The sequence below is a fragment of the Canis lupus genome, chromosome X (genome assembly GCF_011100685.1).
Source record: "Canis lupus familiaris isolate Mischka breed German Shepherd chromosome X, alternate assembly UU_Cfam_GSD_1.0, whole genome shotgun sequence".
In the NCBI taxonomy this organism is placed as follows: domain Eukaryota; kingdom Metazoa; phylum Chordata; class Mammalia; order Carnivora; family Canidae; genus Canis; species Canis lupus.
The window spans coordinates 67,760,364-67,777,555 of record NC_049260.1 but is presented as its reverse complement, the minus strand read 5'-3'; the positions used below and the strand labels follow the sequence as shown (position 1 = coordinate 67,777,555).

The window sequence follows — 17,192 nt, the reverse complement described above, 5'->3', positions numbered from 1 at the left end:
ATCTCTAATTACCAAATGTTTCTCACACTGAGGTAGAAACATTTACACACTGGTAGAAGAAAAATACTCAAAGGCAAACATGTTCCTTTCAGTTTGACATCATTCTTTGTTAAGATGGTATAATTTCAATGGTGAAACAAACTGCTTAGTCATTAATTTTCATAGAGGTTTCTCAAACTTTTAGTTAACATGTTATGTTACTCTGAAGAAATAGAAATTAGTAGACAAAGTGGTTTCAAAAGTTTTGGTTTTGTTTAATGGATATGAAGGGAGATTGGCATGAAGAGTTTGATTTGATAAACATTTCATATTTCATATAATGCTTTAAAAGGAAAGTCTTATCTTGAAGTGAAGCCTGTTCAAACTAGGGCCAATTATTAAATATCCACAGCAATTTTGTGAGTCAGGTATTAAAATGATGGTAACTTGAAATCACTCCTGATGGAAATATTTACAACACAGAAATTGGAAAGTGTTATAAGTCAGAGCTTTTCATTTTTATTTATTTATTTTTAGATCTGGTTTACAGGCATACTATTGGATGCTGGTTCAAATAAAAAACATAGAATGTTTAAGTCCTTTATAGGAATCTGGGGGTTTTATTTCATTGTAATATTCAACATTATCTGACTAGACAAATATTAAGTATATGAATAAGTACACTAAATGCTGTAGTCATTTGAGTTTTTGAGCATTCAAAGGAATACAAATAGAGTGTCATATGATAAAAATACATGTTAGGTAAATATGCACTCAATTATAGTTGTCTGCATCCCATGTAGTTCCCTTTAAAGAACCTGAAAAATTGGAAACCAACATTAGTGCAGTAACAAAACATCTATTAAAATATTAAACAAAGTCTGTAGGAAAATTCAAATCTTTATATTAGTTTCCATTCTTGCTATGATTAGGAACCCAGGTCTTACAAAGTATAAAACAAAATCTGCAAAACCATGTTTTCAAGTACATGAGTTCATTTGTCTATTTAAATTCCAATCAAAAATTATAAAACTATTAAGTCTGTTTATTGTTTGTCTCTCCTCATTAGATCATAAACCTTAAAACTTCTTGATACATAATCGGGACTCAATTGTTGGAAAACAAAAAATATAGATGGACCCCAAAACTTTTAAAACTAGGTATCAGTGGCTTATTCTGATTCAATTAGTTAACAAATGGGCTTGCTAACAAATGCCAATTGGGCTGGACTGAATTAAAATGAGGAGTTAACATGACTTATACATTAACCTAAAGAGTTTTTTGATGTAGACTCAATCAGAAGAAATGTATAAACACAGAAATAAATGTAAAGAAAGTGAGATCAATTTTGCAGGAAGGAAAATTGAAGTGCAGAAATATTAAAATAGTTGCTTCCAGACCTTTAATTAAAATGTTAAGTGCTGGTAATTAAATATGGTTTGTAGATCAGTCATTCACTAACTTGATAACCTCTATTTATCATATAGTACTAATACTCAAATCACGTGATGTAAGACCAGCTTCCAAAGGAGATAGAGATCACAGTCTCATGATCATCAGTGGCAAGGCACAGGTATCAGCTTAACATAAACTATGCTAAAGAAGAGTAGCTGCATTTAGGATACAAAACTTTCTTTTAATATCATAGCATTTTTTTAAATTCCAGGAACATTTTTAAATGATATGAGGAAAAGGTAAAGTTTTACTTGAAAGCAAATAAAAAGATATGTAAACAATAAGAATAATTCGAACATATGAATAAATTGGTAGGTCTTTTGGTGAACTTTCATAAATTTTAATAAACTAAACACATATTTTGGACTTTTTGTATAATGCTCCTAATCTCTTTCTGTGTATATTGTTTCTGATATAAATTTATTTTTCTGCAACTGAGTTTTAAAATGCTGATAATAGGGGCAGCTGAGTGTCTCATATGGTTAAGCATCTGCCTTCAGATCAGGTCATGATCTTTGAGGCGGGAGATGAAGCCTCCTCACATCAGGCTGCCAGCTCAGCAGGGAATCTATTTCTCCCTCCTTCTCTGCCTCTCTCTCTGCTCTTGCTCTCTCTCTGTCTCTCTTTCAAATGAATGAATAAAATCTTTATTAAAAATGCTGGAGAATGAACTAGACCACTCTCTTTCACCATACACCAAGATAAACTCAAAATGGATGAAAGATCTAAATGTGAGACAAGATTCCATCAAAATCCTAGAGAAGAACACAGGCAACACCCTTTTTGAACTCGGCCATAGTAACTTCTTGCAAGATACATCCACGAAGGCAAAAGAAACAAAAGCAAAAATGAACTATTGGGACTTCATCAAGATAAGAAGCTTTTGCACAGCAAAGGATACAGTCAACAAAACTAAAAGACAACCTACAGAATGGGAGAAGATATTTGCAAATGACATATCAGATAAAGGGCTAGTTTCCAAGATCTATAAAGAACTTATTAAACTCAACACCAAAGAAACAAACAATCCAATCATGAAATGGGCAAAAGACATGAACAGAAATCTCACAGAGGAAGACATAGACATGGCCAACATGCACATGAGAAAATGCTTTGCATCACTTGCCATCAGGGAAATACAAATCAAAACCACAATGAGATACCACCTCACACCAGTGAGAATGGGGAACATTAACAAGGCAGGAAACAACAAATGTTGGAGAGGATGCAGAGAAAAGGGAACCCTCATATACTGTTGGTGGGAATGTGAACTGGTGCAGCCACTCTGGAAAACTGTGTGGAGGTTCCTCAAAGAGTTAAAAATAGACCTGCCCTACGACCCAGCAATTGCACTGTTGGGGATTTACCCCAAAGATACAAATGCAATGAAACGCCGGGACACCTGCACCCCGATGTTTATAGCAGCAATGGCCACGATAGCCAAACTGTGGAAGGAGCCTCGGTGTCCAACAAAAGATGAATGGATAAAGAAGATGTGGTTTATGTATACAATGGAATATTACTCAGCTATTAGAAATGACAAATACCCACCATTTGCTTCAACGTGGATGGAACTGGAGGGTATTATGCTGAGTGAAGTAAGTCAGTCGGAGAAGGACAAACATTATATGTTCTCATTCATTTGGGGAATATAAATAATAGTGAAAGGGAATATAAGGAAGGGGGAAGAAATGTGTGGGAAATATCAGAAAGGGAGACAGAACGTAAAGACTGCTAACTCTGGGAAACGAACTAGGGGTGGTAGAAGGGGAGGAGGGCGGGGGGTGGGAGTGAATGGGTGACGGGCACTGGGGGTTATTCTGTATGTTAGTAAATTGAACACCAATAAAAAATAAATTAAAAAAAAAAACAAATAAAAACCAGGGAGCTCATTGAAAAAAAAAAAAATGCTGGAAATGGGCAGCTCAGGTGGCTCAGCGGTTTAGCGCCGCCTTCAGCCAAGGGTGTGATCCTGGAGATCCGGGATCGAGTCCCACGTCGGGCTCCCTGCATGGAGCCTGCTTCTCCCCCTGCCTGTGTCTCTGTCTCTGTCTCTCTCTGTCTCTGTCTCTCAGGAATAAATAAATAAAATCTTAAAAGAAATAAAATAAAATAAAAATGCTGGAAATAAGGATATAATATAAATACCAGGAGATCATTAACTGTAGAGTTGCTAGCACAGGTGGCACTCTAATCACATTAAATTGTATATTCTGTGAACTGATTATTTCTCCCAAATTCATATGTTGCAACTCTAACCATAATGTGATGGTATTTGTGTGGAGGCCGAGAAAATTAAGGCCATTCCACCTCAAGTTCAGCGTTAGCACAAGTACAGCCATCTCAGGCCCCTGTGAATAAGAGCGAACTTTACCCTACTTCAGTTACAGGAAAAACCGCAGAACGCTCTTGAAAGCCCCGTATCAGAATGAGAACAGAGCTTAAGAAATTCCTCCACCCCTTCTGGAAATCCCCTAGACCAGCCCATAAAAACCCAGCTGAAACCCGCCTCGGGGTCCAAGTCCCTGCTCTGTTGTGTCGGGTATACTTGGACAAGCTCGAGCTTGCTAATAAACCCTCATGCGCTTGCATCCGTGTTGGCTCCTTGGTGGTTTCTCGGATTCGCAATCTTGGGCACAACAATTTGGACATGGAATTTTGGGGGGTTAATGAAGTCATGGGGAGGCATAGCCTTCATGATGGGATTAATACCCTTATAAGAAGAGATATAAGAAATTTTGCTTCCTGTCTGTCTTTGCCATGTGAGAACTACAGTGAGAAAGTGGTAATATGCAAATGAGAAAAAGAGCTCTCACCAGGAATCATAAGGCACTTTGATCTTGGACTTTCCAGTCTCTAGAACTATGAGAAATAAATTTATCATATTTAAACCATCTGGTCTATGGTATTTTGTTATAGCAAACTACTAAGCTAAGACAATATAATACACAGCAAAGAGGGTTAATCAGGTTGTTATGACTTTCCCAAATTCACAGTGCATTTGTCAGAAAGAAATCAAATTTCATAATTATGAAATTCCTTTCAAAATGTTAAATTTTCTAATGGTATTCTGGGAGGTCAATTGACTCTTAGATGGTCAACATCATATAAAAGGTACGGTGACCTCATTTCAAATATTTTGCAAAACAATGAATAATACTAGCTAAAATTTCCATTTTTTTTATGCCAAAATGCTGGGACAAAAAAAAAAAACTGTAAATAGAAGAGGAAGATGGTGGTGGAGTAGGAGGACCCTAGGCTCCTTTAATTCCATGAACACAACTAGATAATTATCAAATCATCCTAAATACCCCAGAAATAGACATGAATACTGACAGAACAAATTCCACAACTAAAGGCATAGAAGAGGCTACATCAAAGGAAGCAGAGTACAGAGATGTGGTTTAGAGAAGAAATAGATCCTGGGTGCTACAGAAAGTAGGGAGCTATGATTGCAGAGAAGTGACCATCAGAGAAGACCACACAGGGGAACACACAATGAGAACATTTCCCCATAGCCATCGATCTAGAAAATGAACTGAGATGAATTCAGTGAGTTCTTGCAACCATCAGGGCTTAAAACCTAGAGTTTTAAAGATCAGAAGTCTTGGCTAGGATAGAGCCTTGCGGGCACTGCCCTTCTCCTGGAGAGGAGGCAGGCAAATAACCCAGGGGCAGATATCATGGAAACATTGATCTGAAGAATGACTGGGAATAGAGTGGGGATATTATTTGCTCTTATTGGAGCATTTCCCTGAGTGTCAGCATTCACAGAGAAGCTTCTTCTAGAACAGTGGAGCTGGCTGGTGCCATCTGTCTCACTGGCACCTCAGCGTAAACACAAAGCTACCTGCAGGAAGCAGCCCAGAACCAACAATAAGTTGCTAATTTGCTTCACCAAGCTTAACCCCGTGCTCTGTAGCAGGTCTTCCTGTCTCAGTTAAACTTGCCTCAGTCTCACCACAGAGTGCCCCTTCCAAAGAAAATGAGCAAAAACACCCACCCACACCACGTCTCCTGACCAGAGAGTTCCACAGGGCCTCAGTTCTGGTGGAAGTTATGTCAGATCTCATTTAACAAAAAGACCAGGGCTCACCTGCATAAAACTTGATACATTCAGGCCAGGGGCCAAACACTGTCCACAGCAGGCAAGTAAATACTATACAGACAATTGGCCTGAAGGAAAGAGCAGCCAAAACACAATAGCAGAACACACACAGCACACACTGGAGACACTTCCTGAAGCACCAGGCAATGGGCATTACATGACTTCTTCATAAGGCCATTACTTTCAGGAGCAAGAGACGTAAGTGCCTTTTCTAACAGAGAAGATAGATATTTAGACAAAATGTGAAGATGAAGGAATTTATCCCAAATGAAAGAACAAGATAAGGCCATGGTGACAGATACAAGCAATAATAATAATAATAATAATAATAATAATAATAATAATAATAAAGGTAACAAGCCTGATTGAGAATTTAAAGCAATAATCATAAGAATACTCACTGGGCTTGGGAAAAGAATAGAAGACATCACTGATACCCTACTGCAGAGATAAAAGATTTAAAAATGAATTGATCAAACATGAAGAAGGCAATAAAGATTAGAAATAATCTTGATACAATGAACAGGAATCTGGAAGAAGCAGAATGAACTAGTGATCTAGAAAAGAAAATAATGGGACATAATAAAGTTGAACAAAAGAGAAATAATTATGAAACATGACAATAGACTTAGGGAACTCAGTGACTCCATCAAACATAATAACATTTGTATTATAGGAGTCCCATAAAAAGAATAAAGAGTAAAGGGGACAGAAATTTTTTTGGAAGAAATAATAACTGAAAACTTCCTTAATCTGGAAAAGGAAAAAGACACCTAGATCCAGGAGGCACAGAGAACACTCCTCAAAATCAACAAAGGTAGACCCACATCAACACATATTATGCTTAATTTTGCAAAATATAGTGGTAAATAAATAATCTTAACCAGCAAAACAAAAGAAGTCCATAACATGCAATGGAAGACCCAGAAGGCTAGCTGGGGATTTCTCAACAGAAACTTGGCAAGCCAGAAGAGAATGGCATAATATATTCAAAGTGCTAAATGGGATAAACCTGGTACCAAGACTGCTGTATGTAGGAAAACTATCTTTCAGTATAGAAGGAGAGATATACCCAGACAAGTAAAAACAAAATGTCTAGCAATTGTAAATATTTATGCCCTCAATTTGGAAGCATGTAATTATATAAAACAATTAACAGCAAACATAGGGAATTCATTGATAATAATACAATAATAATAGGGGGCTTTAACACTCCACTTACATCAATGCACAGATCATCTAAACAGAAAATCAAGAAGGAGGGCAACCCGGGTGGCTCAGCAGTTCAGTGCTGCCCTCAGCCAAATGCATGATCCTGGAGACCTGGGATCGAGTCCCAGGTCAGGCTACCTGCATGGAGCCTGCTTCTCCCTCTGCCTGTATCTCTGCACCTCTCTCTCTCTCTCTCTCATAAATAAATAAAATTTAAAAAAAGGAAACTGTGGCTTTGAATGACACTAGAACAGATGTACTGAACAGATATATTCAGAACATTCAATCCTAAAATGGAAAGTACATATTCTTTTCAAGCATATATGAGACATTCTTCAGAATAGAACATATACTAGGTCACATATCAGGCCTCAAAAATTATAGCATCATTTCTGACCATTGTGCTATGAAACCTGAGATGAACTACAAAAATGAAAAAAAGGAACGACTATAAATAATCAACATGCTACTAAACAATGAATGAGTCAACAATAAAATCAAATAATAAATTTTTAAAAACCATTAAAACAAATGACAAAACAAACACAATGGTCCAAAATCTTTGGGATGCAGCATAAGTGGTTCTAAGAGAGAAGTATATAGCATTATAGGACTCAAGAAGCAAGAAAAATCTCAAATAAACCTAACCTTACACCTAAAAGCTAGAAAAAGTACAACAAATAAAATCTAAAGCCAGCAGAAGGAAGGAAATCGTAAGTACTAGAGCAGAAATAAATGATAAACTAAAAAAAAAAAAAAACAGATAAAACAAATCAGGAGCTGGATATTTGAAAAAAATCATAAAATTGATACATCTCTAGCTCCCCTTAACAAAAAGAAAAGACTAAAGGAACCAAATAAATAGAATCACAATTGAAAGAGAAGAAATAAAAATCAACATTACAGAAATACAATTTAAGAATATATTATGAAAAACTATATGCCAACAAATTGGACAACCTGGAAAAAAAGGACAAATTCCTAGAAATATATAAATTACCAAAACTGAAATAAGAAGAAATAGAAAACTTGAACATACCAATATCCAGCAAAGAAATTGAATCCGTATCAAAAAGCTCCCAACAAGCTAAAATCCAGGGCCAGATGGCTTCAGAGGCAAATTCTATCAAACATGTAAAGACAATTGAATACCTATACTTATTAAACTATTTCAAAAAATAGAAAAGGAAGAGAAACTTCCAAATTCATTCTATGAGGCCAGCATGATCTTGATACCAAAATCAGGTAAAGATTTCACTAAAAAGGAGAACTACAGGTGAATATCCCTGATGAACACAGATGCAAACTTCTCAACAAAATACTAGCAAAGTGAATCCAACAATACATTAAAAAATATTTTCCATGATCAAATGGCATTTAATCCTGGGTTGCAAGGGTGGTTCAATGTTCACAAATCAATCAACATGAGGTATCACATCAATAGTGGAAAGGATAAGAATGATACTATCATCTCAACAGATGCAGGAAAAGCATTTGACAAAGCACAACATCCATTTAAGATAAAAACCTCAAATAAGTAGACTTAGAAGAAACATACCTTGGGTCACCTGGGTGGCTCAGTTGATTGTCTGACTCTTATATTCTTATACATGGCTCACATCATGACCTAATTGGTCCTGAGATCAAGCCCTGAGTTGGGTTTTACACTCAACAGGGAGTCTACTTGAGGATGCTCTCCCTCTGCTTCTCCCCCACTCAATGTTCTCTCTCTCTCTCTCTTTCTCTTTCTCATAAATAAATAAATAAATAAATAATAAATAAATGAATAAATAACTCTTTAAAGAAAAAAAGGGACATACCTTAACATAATAAAGGCCATGTATGAAAACTCACAGATATTATCATCCACAGTGGGTAAACCTGACAGAATTTCCTCCAGAGTCAGGAGCAAGACTGGAATGTCCACTCTCACCACTGTTATTTAACACATTACTGGAAGTCCTAGTCACAGCAATTGGGAAATAAAAATAAATAAAAGGCACCTAAATTGGCAGGGAAGACATAAAACTGTCACTATTTGCAGATGACATGATACTATATATAAAAAGTCCAAAACACTCCACCAAAAACTGCTAGAAGTGATAAATTCAGTAAAGTCACAGGATGCAAAATCAATGTACAGAAATCTGTTTCATTTCTATACAGCAAAAATGAATCAGCAGAAAGAGAAATTAAGGAATAAATCCCAATTACAATTGCGCCAAAATCCATAAGATACCTAGAAATAAACCTACCCAAAGGGATGAAAGACTTGTACTCTAAAAGCAATAAAACATTAATGAAGATGTCACAAAGAAATGGAAAAACATTCCATACTAATGGATTAGAACAAATATTGTTAAAATGTCTGTGCTACCCAAAGCAATCTATGCATTTAATGAAATCCCTCTCAACATACCAATAGTAATTTTCACAGAGCTATAACAATCCTAAAATTTGTATGGAACCCCAACAGATCCTGAATAGCCAAAGCAATCTTGAAAAAGAAAAGCAAAGGTGAAGGCATCACAATTCCAGATTCCAGACATCAAGTTATATTACAAAGTTGAAGTGATCGGGGATCCCTGGGTGGCGCAGCGGTTTGGCGCCTGCCTTTGGCCCGGGGCGCGATCCTGGAGACCCGGGATCGAATCCCACATCGGGCTCTCGGTGCATGGAGCCTGCTTCTCCCTCTGCCTGTGTCTCTGCCTCTCTCTCTCTCTCTCTGTGTGACTATCATAAATAAATAAAAATTTAAAAAAAAAGATTTCAAAGTTGAAGTGATCAAGACAGTATGGTACTGTTTTAAAAACAGATAAATAGATCAAAGGAACAGAAGATAAATCCCAGAAATGAACCTACGATCATATCTAGCACTAATCATTGACAAAGAGGGAAAGAATATGCAATGGGGAAAAGGCAGTCTCTTGAACATGTGGTATTGGGAAAACTGGACAGGAACTTGTGAAAGAATGAAGCTAGACTACTTTCTTACACCAAACATAAAAGTAAACTCAAAAAGGAATAAAAACCTAAATATTAGACATGAAACCTTTAAAACTTTAGAGGCAAACACAAGAAATAACTTCTTTGATATAGACTATAGCAACTTCTTTCTAAATATGTCTCCTGAGGCAGGATAAACAAAAGCAAAAATAAACTATTGGAACTACATCAGAATAAAAAGCCTCTACACAATGAGGGAAACTGTGAACAAAACTAAAAGGAAAACTAAGGAATTAGAAAATATATATACAAATGACATATCTGATAAACGATTAGTATCCAAAATGTATAAAGAACTTATAAACTCGATACCCCAAAAAGAATAATACAGTTAAATATGGACAGAAGACATCAATGAATATTTTTCCAAAGAAGACATACAGATGGCTAACAGACACATGAAAAAATGCTCAACATCACTCACCATCAGGGAAATGCAAATAAAAACTACAATGAGATGTCTCCTCACACCTGTCGGAATGGCTAAAATCAACAACACAAGAAACAACAGGTGTTGGCAAGGATGTGAAGAAAGGGCAACCCTCTCGCACTGTTGGTGGGAATGCAAACTAGAGCAGCCACTCTGGAAAACAGTATGGAGGTTCCTCAAAAAGTTAAAAATACAACCATCTTACAACTCAGCAAGTGCACTGCTAGGTATTTACCCAAGGAATACAAAAATACTAATTCAAAGGGATATATGCACCCCAGTGTTTATAGTAGCTTTATCTACAATAGCTAAATTATGAAAACAGCCTGTGTCCATGAACCGATGAATGGACAAAGTGATATAAATTATATATTATAATATATAATATTAATAATATATATTATAATAATATTAATGATATATCAATACATATTATATAAATTATATATGTAATGTACATATTAGTAATCACCCAGTTTCAAAATCATGGAAAACTTATTTCATCTTTTAAATATGTTCATGGATGATTTTTTTTTCTCAAAGATAACTCTGTTTCCTGGTTTAGCCTCTAATCAAATATTCAGACAACAAAGTTCTGATTAGCTAGGATAGACTGATTTATTGAGGGCCACAATCTTTGCAGGTAGCTTATTTATACTTAGCAGTGGAAATATATTTGGAGTTTAATAAAAATTATCAATTTTTCTTGTCCTTTCCTCAAATTTTTTTCATTATTTAAAAAATCCCCAAAACTGGAAGCTAATTTAAAATGAAACAAAATTGTCCAGGATCTCACATTTCTTCTCCCTTTCTTTCACAATTCCCTATGTACACTTATTATAATCTTATCAAAATTACCAAAGTCCAGTTCAAATCCAACAACTGTAATGCTTTTCGTGATCCTTTCCTCCTCTTTTTGCCAAGCGAAGTATAATAACTCCCTCCTCTAAATTTCTATAATATTTGGTGATGCTGTATGCCATTCATCACAGTCGTCTTGTTAGTGCAAGCTAAATCGGTACTTGTTGTTTGTATCACATTTTGTTTGTGAGTACTGGAAGTCAAGAACTATGTATTCTTTACCTATATCTCATATCATTCAATACAACATGTATACATTAAGGGTATAATATTTGTTGAATAAATAAAGAAACAAAGGAACCAGTCAATGGGTTGCTCTTATTAACTACTCTTTTGATTCTATATACCCTTTTATTATCTCCTTGCCAAAAGAAAAAAAATTTAAAAACCAAGTTCCCATGACACTTAGAGAGAGGGCAGAAAGGCCCTATGCCAGACTAATAGAAGACATCAGGACAGGTTACAAAATATTATTTATGTTTCATTACTCAGTGGTCATGAAATTTTGAAAAAAATAGTATAATGATGATAATGATAATGCTATAATTTATCATAAAAATGCTTAATGTTTCAAGTTTTTAGCCTACATTTTACTCACATTATCTCTGGACAGCCAATGAATAAGTGGGATAGATTATTACTATAACATTTAGTTTACAGTTGAGGAAACAGGTTCATGCAGTTTTAATGTTATATCCAAGGTTATTGAGCTAAAGTGACAGGATTGGAATTGAAACTTCGGTCTTTCTAACTATAAGTCCTGTATGGTATATATTACCCCAGAACTACCTCCCAAACACCAAAAATGTGCAGTGTTTATTTCACCCTACAAATGGTAATGATTTTTTGTACATTATTCTACTCTTCCATTGTTTAGCGATGCCTCCCACAACTGTATTCATGATTGCAAGACATGAAACTAGAATTAAAAGTGAGATCTGTAGTCATGGAATAAAAACAAACAAACAAACAAACAAAACACCTTAGCAGGCCTAGTCAGAAATAAAATCAATACTATATGATAAACAACTGAGTCAATGAGCTGTGTGTTTATACTGAAGATTCAGTGGTATTGCTATTATTTTCTCAACACTTACATACAATTAAAACCTGTGTCCTCCTCCAAATCATGATTCTTACCTTTATAACAGAGGCCCCAGCTCTGGAGAGTGGACTGTGAATCTGGGCTGCAGCAGCCATGTTGGCAATAGTATTGAGATGGTTCATCTGATTCATTGCCATGGCAACTGATGCAGGAGGTAAGCTGACTGGAAGTAGGGGATGAGGCATCATCATAAATGGCAGATCCAGTCCTAAAAGATACAGTGCATGTTAAATTACTACATTTGGAAAAGGAAAATCACATCAAAATTGATGCTATGAAATAGTAAGAAAAAGTGTCTGAATTCATTCTTGTTGGCTTTTCTTTTAAATCAAGTTTTATTATATCCTAGTATCTCTTTAGGCAATTAATGGTACCTAGGATTGAATATTGCTTTATATTTTTAAAATTGTTCTTATATCCATAAACTTTTATCTACCTATTCCTTGCTCTTGCTCTCACTCTAAAAATATTTATAAGACGCAATTTTTTACTCATAAAAACAAATAAAAATCTTTAAGCAAAACGACATTTTGTTAATTAAGAAATAATTTTATTTTTAATAATTATAATATATTGATGTGTTAGCTTATAACTTAATACCTTCTTTAAAAATATAATAGTGGTGCTGGTAAGACAGGATGTATATTCTCTAGGCTTCAGAATTATTGAAGTAAATAGGACTTGGAATATGTTCTTTTTAAAATGATTTTATTTATTTATTTATTTGTTTATTTGTTTATTTATTTATTTATTTAAGAGAGAGAGCATGCAAGTAAGGAGAGAAGCAGGAGAGAGAATCTGAAGCAAATTCCACATTGAGCATGAAGCCCGATGTGGGGTTCAATCTCACGTTATTGAGATCACTACCTAAGCTGAAACCAGGAGTCTGACTCTTAACCAACTAAGCCACCCAGGTACCCCTTGGAATATGTCCTACCCTTTTAGTTATAATCTCTAAAATGAATAGTATGGCTCTAATTTAAAACTTTATCAATAATGAGTAACTCCCCTATCAAAATATTCAACCTATTTTTAATTTGGTGACAAATACCAACATCATTGAGTAGTATCTAGAATTCTGTTTGCTTTCTTATGCAAGATAAAATAGTTTTCACACGCTTTCCTTTTTTCCTTATTTACATATTCCATATATTTAAATATACAATGTACAAACACATTTTGAATTTAAGAAAGTATAATAAATAGCCACCATAAGTTTGTTGTTTGTTTGTTTATTATTAATGGATAGAAGACTTAAATGAGAGACAGGAATCCATCAAAATCCTAGAGAACAAATTCTTACTAGATATGTCTCCAAATCAAGGGAAACAAAGGCAAAAATGAACTACTGGGAATTCATCAAGATAGAAAGTTTCTGTACCGCAAGGAAACAATTGACAAACCAAAAGACAATTGACAGAATGTGAGAGGATACTTGCAAATGATATATCAGATAAAAGGCTAATATATCCAAAGTCTATAAAGAATTTATCAAACTGAACACCCAAAGAATAAATAATCCATTCAAGAAATGGCAGAAAACATCTAACAGACATTTCTCCAGAGAAAACATACAAATGGCCAATAAACACATGAAAAAAATGCTCAACATCACTCGGAATCAAGGAAATACAACTCAAAACCACAATGATATACTACCGCACACCAGTGAGGTGGCTAAAATTAGCAAGTCAGGAAACGACAGATTTTGGTGAAGATGTGGAGAAAGGGGACCCTCGTACATTGCTGGTGGGAATACAAGATGGTCCAGTCACTCTGGAAAATAGTATGGAGGTTCCCCTAAGAGTTGAAAATCGAGCTACCCTACAACCCAGCAATTGCACTACTGGATATTTAAACCAGTCTTATCCATGTTACACTTGTGGTATCTGCAGATATGTCATCATGGAAAAGCTAACAAATTAAAATAGTTGTCTACTTACCCCTGATGAGGTTGGGATTTGTGAGGATACATCTTTGAGCAGAGGCTAGTGAGGGTTTGTCTAACATTATGGATATTAACATCACTACGATAAGTAAACCATAGTACTTTACAATGTATCTTAAACTGTTGCCTCAACAATAATCTTGTCTTCATTTGGGCAGAAGCCCAGAAACTATTTTATCTTCCATAAAAATAATAGAATTCTAGATACTACTCAATGATGTTGGTATTTGTTAATAATTTTTAACAGATAGTCTGAAACATCCTCGTCTATAATTTTTCCTACATTGTTATAGATTATAGAAATCTACAATGGATAGTGTTTATGTTGATATCACACACAATTATTCACTATTAATAATATCTTTTTATCCTCTTTGCCATCTTCTTTTTTCCTTGCTTCAAAGATCACAATAGCTATTGAACAACAACAAAGCAATAGGAAGTATATTCAGAGTCCCACTAAATCTCATTTCTCAAAACAATAGTAACAGTAACACAAACTCTCAAAACACATACGTTTAGGACAAAAAGCAGGTTTAAACATAATGCCGTTAATTGATTTAACATCTGTCTCCTGGCCTCAACACTGATAGTTGAACTAAAGCCATTAACAACAACAAAAAGATAAAGTTGTGCAATAGAATCAAATATATACTTAACAGGTCCCATGCAACACTAAAGTAATCATCTCAGTTGAAAAAACTCCTATATAAAGAACACAACATTCACCAATATTTGTGATAAATTCAGCCGTAAAATGTATTAATAGAATTTCACAAGGATTTAAAAAGGTTAGAAACTTAAATTCTGCATGGAAATCAAGAAGGGGAACATACTCTGTACTTCCTATGACCGCTAATTCCCACAGAATTTTAATAAAATATTTTAAACTCCCCCCTATCAATTTACTTATGGCTCACTATATCTAAATACTTATAAGGAACAATCTGCCAAATCCAACTTTTCAGTTTTAAAATTTCCTACTGTATTAATTCATTAAAGAAGCCTCAATATAGTGTAAACACTGAATTTAAAAATGGCCTCTGCATCCCCTTTTAAAATACACATTTTTCAGTTAGCCTTCCAGAATTACTTTGATGTATATGCATTTTTATACTATACTCATCATATGACTTTGCTATAATAAGATGTTACGTAACACATATTAAATTAATCACTGTTTATCTTTTCCCAAAAGCTTTACTTTATACTCAACATAATAGTAACCATGAATGACATAAATAGGTTTCTATACAAGATTCTCATTTACCCAAGATAATTATAGATCTCAATTCTTCTTTGTGTACTCAGTTTTAGTAGAAAATTGATCAAACTGGAAATGAAAAGTAGCCATCAGTGCCTCCTTTAATCACACAATACTTAAATAAGCCTTTGATCAATTTACATTTCCCTTAACAGTGTAATAATCTGTCCTCAGTCTCCAAAGATTTTCAGCATCATTCAGATACCATCTGGCCATATCAAGTCATATGCCTACTTACAGTCCAATTGATGTGCAAACTAAATACAGATTACAGAGTTTAACAGCCTATTGATAGTTTTAAAATACAATTCATCAAACATTTCAATAGACCATGAATTACTTAAAAGTTACACTTTCAGATCATGACCTGAAATAACTGTCGGTTGACTATAATACCCTAGACTCTAAGCTAATATTTACATCACTGGCTAGTTTAACAGTGACCCCACATGAGCTGCACATGCAAAGCATATACAAAAACTGAATTATGTAAGTCAACATTTACCCAAAGTTGAAAACATTAAATTAAGAGCCATCAAAAGTACACCACACTCTAACAACCTGGCTCTTTTAGTAACATGCCAGAAATACATAGACTTTTAATAGTATGGTAATTAAATTATTTTTTTAAATCACCGAAATAGTCATCTCTTTCCTGTTAACCTCAAGGTCATCAGGCTAGCTACTATAAGCATATTTCTAAAGCATCCTGGTATTCCAGTAACTCCTATAAATTTTATGTAAATGAATAGCACCACTTCTTCCTAGCTACTAAGGCTATAAACTTCAGTAATACTCTAATACTCCTTCTAAAATCCCACACTCCCTAATTTCCAAGTCATGTTGACCTCTGTAATATCTTGCCATTTCTACAGTCAAGTACTAATCCTATCATAACAATTTGGTACCCTGTTTTCTCAGTTGGTTCTCCTATGCCATTTCACTTGCCTTTCCACTCCAATTTTAAGACTTTAGTGGCTACTTAATATCTCCAAAATAAAATATAAGCTCTTTGGTTCCATGTGAAGTTACTTTTCTAGCTTCACTATCTCAGAATATTCTTCTATGTATGCTCTACTTTAGCCTCACTAGACTAATTGTAGCACTCTACAATTTGAATTCACCCTAGCCTTACTCTTACTCATGCCCCTGTCTGGAAACTACCTCTTTAACCCTATTTATTTAGGTGTGGTAAAATTTCTTCCTTTTTAAATCAATAGACTTCCTTTTTAGAAAAGTTTTAGCTATATGGCAAAAATCAGCAGAAATTACTGAGAAATTCCATATATCCCCTCTCCACCAGCAGTTTCTCTGCTTATTAACATCTTGTATTAGTATGGTATATTTGCTGTGACTAATGAATCAATATTGATGCATTCTTTTTTTAAGATTTTATTTATTTATTAATGAGAGACACACAGAAAGAGGCAAAGACATAGGCAGAAGGAGAAGCAGGCCTCCCACAAGGAGCCCGGTGCGGGACTCGATCCCAGACCCTGGGATCACACCCTGAGTTTAAGGCAGATGCTCAACCACTGAACCACCCAGGCACCCAATATTGATACATTCTTGCTAATTACAGTCCATAGTTTGTATTTGAGTTCATTCTTTGTATTGCACGTCCTATGTCCTATGGCTTTTCACAAATGCATAATACCGTGTATCATGTTTTACAGTATCATACAGACAGGTTCCACTGCCCTAAAATCTCTTGCATTCCACAGATTCATCCCTTCATTATTACCTTGGGTTTTTCCCCCTTCGTTTTTAATTCTTTATAGATATATCTATCCCTCAATGCCATATAGGTGGAGTCATAAACTA

At 34.9% G+C, this 17,192-nt stretch overlaps 1 protein-coding gene across 1 annotated transcript in view; it reads right to left on the bottom strand.

Moving 5' to 3' along the window:
- DACH2 (dachshund family transcription factor 2) overlaps positions 1-17,192 on the bottom strand; it is a 165,333-nt gene that overhangs the window by 118,927 nt on the left and 29,214 nt on the right. The window contains exon 3 of the mRNA XM_038588811.1: positions 12,192-12,364. Coding sequence (XP_038444739.1) covers positions 12,192-12,364 — 173 coding nt within the window. The remainder of the gene's footprint in view (positions 1-12,191; positions 12,365-17,192) is intronic.